General features: G+C 59.0%; 2 protein-coding genes across 4 annotated transcripts in view; both read left to right on the top strand.

Annotated features, from left to right (window-relative positions):
* NUDT22 (nudix (nucleoside diphosphate linked moiety X)-type motif 22) overlaps positions 1 to 4,219 on the top strand; it is a 5,397-nt gene extending 1,178 nt beyond the window's left edge. The window contains exons 1-6 of one of the 3 annotated variants that reach the window (XM_008567423.1): positions 1,133 to 1,159; positions 1,802 to 2,300; positions 2,827 to 2,925; positions 3,421 to 3,518; positions 3,651 to 3,744; positions 4,054 to 4,219. In XM_008567423.1, coding sequence (XP_008565645.1) covers positions 1,821 to 2,300; positions 2,827 to 2,925; positions 3,421 to 3,518; positions 3,651 to 3,744; positions 4,054 to 4,155 — 873 coding nt within the window. In that variant the 5' untranslated portion in view covers positions 1,133 to 1,159; positions 1,802 to 1,820 and the 3' untranslated portion in view covers positions 4,156 to 4,219. Of the gene's footprint in view, positions 1 to 1,132; positions 1,224 to 1,801; positions 2,301 to 2,826; positions 2,926 to 3,420; positions 3,519 to 3,650; positions 3,745 to 4,053 lie in introns of those variants that run through there. The other 2 variants (XM_008567422.1, XM_008567424.1) reach the window with 2 other exon arrangements.
* A 591-nt stretch (positions 4,220 to 4,810) lies between these two features.
* DNAJC4 (DnaJ (Hsp40) homolog, subfamily C, member 4) lies at positions 4,811 to 8,302 on the top strand. Its single transcript, XM_008567420.1, has 7 exons — positions 4,811 to 5,155; positions 6,075 to 6,168; positions 6,661 to 6,845; positions 6,931 to 7,033; positions 7,172 to 7,233; positions 7,937 to 8,023; positions 8,113 to 8,302. Exons 1-7 carry the CDS (start codon positions 5,070 to 5,072, stop codon positions 8,180 to 8,182), a joined length of 687 nt encoding a protein of 228 aa, XP_008565642.1. The 5' UTR covers positions 4,811 to 5,069; the 3' UTR covers positions 8,183 to 8,302.
* The last annotated feature ends 171 nt before the right edge of the window (positions 8,303 to 8,473 follow it).

The following is an 8,473-nucleotide window of genomic DNA, read 5'->3' as shown; positions in this document are numbered from 1 at the left end:
GAAGATCTGTCTCATGGAGTGTCAGAAGAACAGTGCTTAGCATAGTACCTGGTCCAGAGTGGACACTCAATAAATGTCAGTTGCCCCAATACCAAGTGCCCACACTCAGGGTAAGTGTTTTCTGGACCACTTGGCTGGAGGGGGCATCACCAGGCCTGCCCCAGGCAGGGTCTCCTCTCCCAGTTTTCCATGGTCATGATATGGGGCTCTGGGCTCAGTCTTCTCTGTCCAGGGGGACAAAGTGCCCTCTGTGCCTTCCTCATAAGACGGAGATGGGAACCATGGGAGAGGGGTCACAGACAGGGTCACATTGTACCCTGGGCTGGAGCCACTCCTCACCCCAGCCTCCAAGACCCTCACTTACCTGCCCCCATGGGAAGCCCCAGCTTCAAAGCCCCATGGCGTAGCACGTAGGATAGGGCCTTCGACAGCTGCACATCTCGGTCCTGAAAGAGCCCAGTTGTGGCCCCTGGTTTCTATGGTGATCCTGCCCTGCTGCCCACCCTGAATCCTGAGTGACTCTGCGGCAAAGCGAGACCAGAGGGAGAGGAGTCCCTGTGGTCTCCAGGAATAGTATGACCCATCAGCCCTCCACCCCAACTCCACCAGCATTTTCCAGGGAGCCAGGTTTCAGAATCGAGTCCCCCTCCCCTGTCCTCCCACCATGGGGTGGAGGTGGGGAGGAACGCACCTGTTCCCGGGGTCTGTGAGCGCTTCTACCCCTGGGCCCTGCTGCTTCCTGCCTCCTTCCTCCAGAGGAGTTCATGGCCAAGACCTGCGGGGATCAGTGACTTTAAGAACCCCCCTATGTCCCACCCTGCTCAGAAAGTCACAAAGCCTATAAGAACTGAAAGAGGGATACACAGCTCATTGAATTCGCTTCCCACCCCCAAATCCCTGGTGCGGACAGGGAAACTAAGGCGCAGCAGGCGACTTGCCCAAGGTCACACTGTCAGCGACGGAGCCCAGGGAAGCCGAGTCCCCCGCGCTCCAAGATCGCGGGTGTGCCTTTCAGGCAGACAGGGCGGAAGCGTCAGGGCAGGCCAGGACAGAGACAGGTCACCGACCGCGCCCGGACCGGCCAATGAGAAGCTGCGGAAGAAGGGGCGGGCACTTCCGCTTCGGGGAGAGGGGCGGAGCACGCGGGCCCTGCCGGCCGGTGAGTTCCCCCGCTGGAGGCTGGAGCTTCCGTACCCTGGGTCCCGGCGCATCCCGGCTTGGAGGCAGGACCCCTGGGTTGGGAGGACATGGGCATTTGGGGGTGACTGAACCCAGGACTTCTGGATGGTCAGGATGCCCGGGAGACCCCAGTACCCGGCCGGGCTCAGGGCTATTGGCGATGATAGGACACTTTACCGCCCAAGGAATGGTCAGGGGGTGCAGAAGGGCTGGGGGATCCTTCAGGAGCTTTGTGACAGAGGGGGCCAGCTGCTGGGCCCAGAGGTGGTGGTGGGCCCCCCGGGGTGACAGACCTGTCTGTGTCTTCCTCCAGAGCTTCCGTACTCTGGGTCCCGGCGCATCCCGGCTTGGAGGCAGGACCCCTGGGTTGGGAGGACATGGGCATTTGGGGGTGACTGAACCCAGGACTTCTGGATGGTCAGGATGCCCGGGAGACCCCAGTACCCGGCCGGGCTCAGGGCTATTGGCGATGATAGGACACTTTACCGCCCAAGGAATGGTCAGGGGGTGCAGAAGGGCTGGGGGATCCTTCAGGAGCTTTGTGACAGAGGGGGCCAGCTGCTGGGCCCAGAGGTGGTGGTGGGCCCCCCGGGGTGACAGACCTGTCTGTGTCTTCCTCCAGAGCTGCCCTGTCCAAGACCATGGACCCTGAGGTGTCCCTGCTGCTGCAGTGCCCTCCTGGGGGGCTGCCCCTGGAGCAGGTACGGGCTGAGTTGAGCCCAGCCCACGATCGTCGCCCACTGCCAGGCGGGGACAAGGCCATCACTGCTGTCTGGGAAACCCGGCTAGAGGCCCAACCCTGGCTCTTCAACGCCCCCAAATTCCGCCTGCATTCAGCCACCCTGGCACCCATTGACTCGCCGGTGCCACAGCTGCTTCTGCGCCTGGGCCTTACTTCCTACCAAGACTTCCTGGGCACCAACTGGGCCAGCTCAGCTGCCTGGCTGCGACAGCAAGGGGCCATTGACTGGGGTGACAAGCAAGCCTATCTGGCAGACCCACTGGGTGTGGGTGCTGCACTAGCCACCGCTGATGACTTCCTTGTCTTCCTGCGCCGCTCTTGGCAGGTGGCTGAGGCCCCTGGGCTGATAGATGTTCCTGGTGGGCACCCTGAGCCTCAGGTGAGATGCCAGGCTGGGCATAAAGACCCAGCCAGCTCATGGAAGCTGGATCTCTAAGTCCTCCCAGGTTTGGTGTCCTCAACCCTTAAAGGGAAAATTGGTCTGGTGTTTCTCTGAAAGCTGCTTAGGACAGCCCTGCTCCTGCCCCTGAGCTGAAAGATGGGGAGGAGGAGGGGGCAGAAGAAAATGATACCCTATCTCACCTTCAGCCCCCAGTGTGACTCCTTCCTAGATGGACCTCTGGTTCTCCATCAGGAAAAGGAGGGCCTAGGTTAGGGAATCACCAAGACTCTTACGCTGTGCCCACACTGGGCAGAAGAAAATGATACCCTATCTCACCTTCAGCCCCCAGTGTGACTCCTTCCTAGATGGACCTCTGGTTGTCCATCAGGAAAAGGAGGGCCTAGGTTAGGGAATCACCAAGACTCTTACGCTGTGCCCACACCAGGCCCTCAGGGCCAGCAAGTGTAGGGGAAGACAGGGCAGGAACAGGTAGGGAGCAAGGACTGAGCCTGACCTCTCACAGGCCCTGTGCCCTGGTGACAGCCCCCAGCACAAAGACCTCCCTGGGGAGCTGGTGGTACGTGAGGTCTTCTCCAGTATCCTTCAGGAGATCTGTGATGAGGTGAGTGAGTAGTGTCCCGGACAGGGTATTGAGTATGAAGGGAGTAGGGTATGAAGGGAGGAGACAGAACTTGCCAGAATTCTGGGCTGGTGGGAGGGTCTGCAGGCATCTGGCTGGCATTGAGGGAAGAGCTTGGCTTTGCAGCTGGATGTATTTGGAGTGGAATTCTAACCCCCACTACCCTGCGTCTCAGGTTCTACCTCTTACCAGTGCAAACAAAGATAAATGTCTTGCCTACTCCTACGTTGGTTGAAAGATGGGTAAATGGGAGTCCCACTTACTAAATCAACTTCCTCTGGGTGACCCTGGGCAACTTGTTCCGTCTCTCTGGTTTTGGTTTTCCCATCTGTAAAATTAACATGCCCAAGATCTGAAATTCTTTGATGCTGGACACTTGATCTACAAACTGTAAAATGCTGTACAAGGGTTGCGGGTTCTTCTCCATTGAGAGGAGCAGGGATTTGGGCCCTGACAGGTGGGACCCTCTGGACCCAGGTGAACCTGCCGCTGTTCACACTGAGCCAGCCCCTGCTGTTGGGGATCGCCTGCAATGAGACCAGTGCCGGCCGAGCCAGTGCCGAGTTCTACGTCCAGTGAGTGGGCTCAGGGGCACAAGATCCTGGATCCTGGGTGAGGTGGGTGGTGAGGGGCAGGGTATGAGTTGGGCTCCACAGGGACCTTGCAGGAGCTGGCCAGCTATGAGCCACCCTCACGTCCTTGTCCAGGTGCAGCCTGACTTCTGAACAGGTGAAGAAGCACTACCTGAGTGGGGGGCCCGAGGCCCACGAATCTACAGGAATCATCTTTGTGGAGACTCAGGTGCAGGGCAGTCAACTGCATCTTGCTTGGAAGCCAGGGTTGGGGCCTGCAAAGTGGTCTGGTGATGCATGCTTTGCAGGGAGGGAGTGGCTGGGTCAGAAGGGCCCTCTCAGGTCTCTCAGAGTTTCCTCCGTAGTCAGAAGGCTTGCCCTCAGCCCAAGGGAAAGGTCCAAAGACCTATTTAGCTCTCTTAATGTGTCTCCCTAGGGACAGTGCAGTGCAGAGAGCTCTGAGGCTCAGGAATTCTGGGCACAGACCCGACAGGAGATGTGGTAAGGGCTGGATGTCTGGGTCTCTGTTTCTCCACAGAACGTACGGAGATTGCAGGAGACCGAAATGTGGGCTGAGCTCTGCCCCTCGGCCAAAGGCGCCATCCTCCTCTACAACCGGGTCCAGGGAAGTCCCACCTGAGTTGCCTAGGGTCCCCAGCCCTGTCACCACAGTTCTGAAGACAATAAAGGACTTTATTCTTGGATTCCGTTGGTATCTGCTGTTTCCATGAGACAGAAAGGGGCCATTGGGAGAGCCCTGGGTGGCTGAGGGACAGGACAAGTGACTTGGGGGGGAAAAGCCCCAGCCCAGCCTCCGTTTTCCCCTCTACAAGCCGGGGATAGGGCCGTGCCTTCTTTGCCGGGCTCCGGCGTGACTATAGGGTGGAAGCAGCTCTGTGAAACGTGCCTTGCTGCAGAGCGGAGCAACAGCCACGTCCACGGAACGGAGGGACGGACGGCGGCTGAGCCGAAAGCGTCAGTGCCAGGACCCGCCACGCCCGTCTCCCGGGCGGGTGCGGGCGGCGTCTAGCAGGTCCGCAGGCCTCAGCTTCGGTGGGTGGCCCCGAGGTGTCAAAGGCCAATAGGTGCGCGGGGGCGGGGTCTTCACCGCCTGTCTGCATTTTCCCGGTGGTGGGCGTGGTCTTGGCGTCTAAGCCAATGAGAGAGCGGGGGAGGGACTAAATTGGCGTAGGAAATGGCGGCGGCCGCAGTGTCTGCGCGAGAGGCGGGGCGGGGCTTGGCTGTGGCCCCTCCTTCTCCCGCCCCCCAAGTCCCCTGAGTTGGGAGGGGGTCTCGGCATCCCGGGCTGGTTGTCCAGACACCGAGGCCAGTGCGGGGAAGGGCCCCGGAGGCCTAGGTCGGAGGCGGGGGCGGGCCCAGGCACGGGGATCTGGACCTGAGCAGGAGGACCCCCCGGTCCTGCGTCAGTCTTCCTTCGCGAGAAAAGAGGGCCAGCCGCTTCCCTCTGCCCCCGCAGGGCTTGAACGCTGGCCCCGTCTCGGTCCCAATGCCCTCTTCTTTGTGGCCTCCTTTCCCCAGCTGCCGCTCGCCGCCATGCCGCCCCTGCTGCCCCTGCGCCTGTGCCGGCTGTGGCCCCGCAGCCCTCCCACCCGGCTCCTCGGAGCGGCCGCCGGGCAGCGGTGAGTTGGGCGCCGGAAGCCCAGACCCGGTTGTTCGGTGGGTTTCTGTTGAGGGCTGCCCTATGTGCTGAGATAGTTGTGGTCTCTGCTCTGTATCAGGTGCCTTACAGGCTTGTCTCAGGTAACCCTCACCTTCACTGCGGAGGACACCGAACATCAGAGATTAAGTGATGGCCCCCAAGGGCATAGAGTGAGTTAAGGGGCAGATAAGGGATTTTGGTATTTTTTTGTGGCAGCTAGCCAGTACGGTGATCCAAACCCGTGACCGTGGTGTTACCAGCACCACGCTCTCCCAAGTGAGCTAACCAGCCAGCCCCAGATCAGAAAAGCCCAGGTCAAACCCAGTGCTTTCTCTATAATTCTAGTGGTTGTCAAGCATCACTGTGCATAACCCCTGGGGTAGGGCACAGAAATGCAGATTCCTGGGCCCTGCTCTGGAGATTCTGAACTGGAGGAATGAGGTGGGGCTCAGGAATCTGTTTTTTTGTTTGTTTGTTTTTAAAGATGACCGGTAAGAGGATCTTAACCCTTGACTTGGTGGTGTCAGCACCACGCTCACCCAGTGAGCAAACCGGCCATCCCTATATGGGATCCGAACCCGTGGCCTTGGTGTTATCAGCACCGCACTCTCCCGAGCCACAGGCCGGCCCCAGGAATCTGTTTTTTAAAACAAGCTTTTCACGTGTTTCTGATACAAGGGGTTTGAGGACTACAATTTGAGAAATCCTGACCGGCACCATGCCTCAAACACTGCAAAAGGGAGGGGTGATCTGGACACAGATCTGTCTTGGGATCTGCCTCAGCCTCCTCAGCTCCTGGTGGCTGAGTTGCAGGGTTTGACCCAGGGAGACTGGAGGGGAAGGACAGGGGTATCCTCTGAATTCCCTCAGCCCCTGAAGGTTTGGGCCTCTCTCCACAGGTCGGTTCCCAGTAATTATTATGAACTGTTGGGGGTGCATCCTGGTGCCAGCACTGATGAAGTTAAACGAGCTTTCTTCACCAAGTCCAAAGAGGTACCAGTGCCCCTAAGATAGGGAGGGAGAAAAGGAAATCTGAGTCAGATGAGGGTGCTTTCCAAGTTCCCAGGAGTAGATCTGTGTCTCTGGCTCATGCCACGTTCCTTCAGCCTGCATAGGGAGTGGGAGGTGCTTAAGGGGCAGAGGTCTGGCCAGGTGGGAGGAAAGGTTGGGGGCAGGAGCCAGGGGTCCTGTCTGATTGGCTGGGCTTGGTTTTCTTGACCTGCCTGCCTGCTCTTGAGAAACCAGGACCAGGACATATGATAAGAGAAGGGGGCTGGCTGGTGGGAGAGCTTGAACCAGGGGAGAGGCAAGAATGTGCTTCTTGACCGTCTGGCATTCTGGAGGGGTGGGCAGGCCTGAGAGTGAGGGCCACTGCCCAGGCAGGGCCTCTGGGAGTGTTACAAGTCCTTGTGGGTGGACATCATCAGGATGGGTCCTGGGAAGGGACATGGAAAGGGAGGTAAGGGGAATCCTGCCCTATCCCAGCTGCACCCCGACCGGGACCCTGGGAATCCAGCCCTGCACAGCCGCTTTGTGGAGCTGAGTGAGGCATACCGTGTGCTCAGCCGTGAGCAGAGCCGCCGTAGCTATGACCACCAGCTCCACTCAGCGAGTCCCCCGAAGTCTTCAGGTGCCACAGCTCATCCCCAATCTGCTCGTCAAACACACAGGTACAGTAGTCTTGCCCCCAGCTTTCCACACTCCCAGGTCTCTGGGGACCCTCATCCCCACACTATTCCTTCCTCTGCCTCTCAGCAGCTCCTGGGCGCCCCCTAATGCACCATACTGGGCCCAGTTTCACGGTGTGAGGCCACAGGGGCCTGAATCGAGGCAGCAGCAGCACAAACACAACCAGCGGGTGCTGGGGTACTGCATCCTGCTCATGCTGACAGGCATGGGCCTGCACTATGCCGCCTTCACATACTGGGCCCAGTTTCACGGTGTGAGGCCACAGGGGCCTGAATCGAGGCAGCAGCAGCACAAACACAACCAGCAGGTGCTGGGGTACTGCATCCTGCTCATGCTGACAGGCATGGGCCTGCACTATGCCGCCTTCAGGTGCATCCCTGTCCTCCCTGGGTGATGGGCAGAGGGCAGGAGAGTGGGTGAATCCAAGAATGGTCAGCCAGCCATCCACAGCACTCTGTGGCCTGTACTCTTGTGTCTCTAAAGCTAAGAACTGCATGAAATCAGTCTCTGGAGCCTCTCCTTATTTGGTAAAGGCAACGCTGCACTAAGGGCTAATGTTGATATTTTCAGTTTTCGTAATTTGAATGTAAATCTTTGGTTGCTGGAGGCAACCAAAATCATGCACAAAAAGTAAATGCACTGAAACTGAGCCTCACCAGTAACTGTCCTCATTCATTCATTCATTTGGCAGTCGCCTGTCTCCCTGCCACTCACACATGCCATGACAAGTCATTTTCTACAGCAAAGATACCTAAATGTCAGTGCCCACTACTAGCAGCCTGCCTAGTTCAGTGATGAGGTAGATGCACAACCTTTCTTGTCATCTGGGAGGAGCACCCCTTTGTTCAGAGCTGCTGTCACCACCTTCAGCAGCACAGCCAGGGACTTAGGTGCCACTGGACCCTGCACAAGCCCAGGCCATTCTGTGCCCCTCTCCCCACCTGTCACAGGCGGAGTTAGGCTGAAGTCCCCACAGATGTGAAGCTGTGAGAACCTAGAGTTGGCGGTGGGGGACAGGACTTGAAGGACAGCAAAGAGTGGAGTCCCAGGGTTAACTGTAACCCCCTTGCAGGAAGTTGGAGCAGGTGCACCGTAGCTTCATGGATGAAAAGGATCGGATCATCACAGCCATCTACAACGACACACGGGCACGGGCCAGGTCTGTCCTTTATCCTGCCCCCCTGCTCCCTGTCCTGACACCACTCTCTAGGATGCCTGTCCCGACCACTCAGGTGTTCTCTCCTCCAGGGCCAACAGAGCCAGTTTCCAGCAGGAGCGACTGCAGAGGCAGCAGCAGCCACCACCCAGGCCTCCCTAAGTCCCCAGCCCCTGAGGGGCTCACTTGGATAGGGCCTGCTATAGGGTCTGCCGTGTCCTCCCTGCTTCCTTCCCAGGTGTCCCCACGCCCCAAAACGCGTGCAATAAAGTGAATTTCAGAGCTCGTGTCCTGCTCCCTCCTTCAGGCCCAGCGCCCACCAGTCGGCCTGGCCGTGGGGCAGCGCTCCGCCCTGCGGGTTGGCGGCGGCGACCCGGGAGCCCGGCCCCCTGGGCGGCGCGTCCCCTTTCCCCTGCAACGGCGGGAGGGGGTGTGTGGAGAGGGCGGGCCCCG

The sequence above is a fragment of the Galeopterus variegatus genome, unplaced genomic scaffold (assembly GCF_000696425.1).
Source record: "Galeopterus variegatus unplaced genomic scaffold, G_variegatus-3.0.2 Scaffold319, whole genome shotgun sequence".
Lineage (NCBI taxonomy): Eukaryota > Metazoa > Chordata > Mammalia > Dermoptera > Cynocephalidae > Galeopterus > Galeopterus variegatus.
The sequence above is the reverse complement of the archived record's forward strand: the minus strand, read 5'-3'. Positions and strand labels throughout refer to the sequence as shown.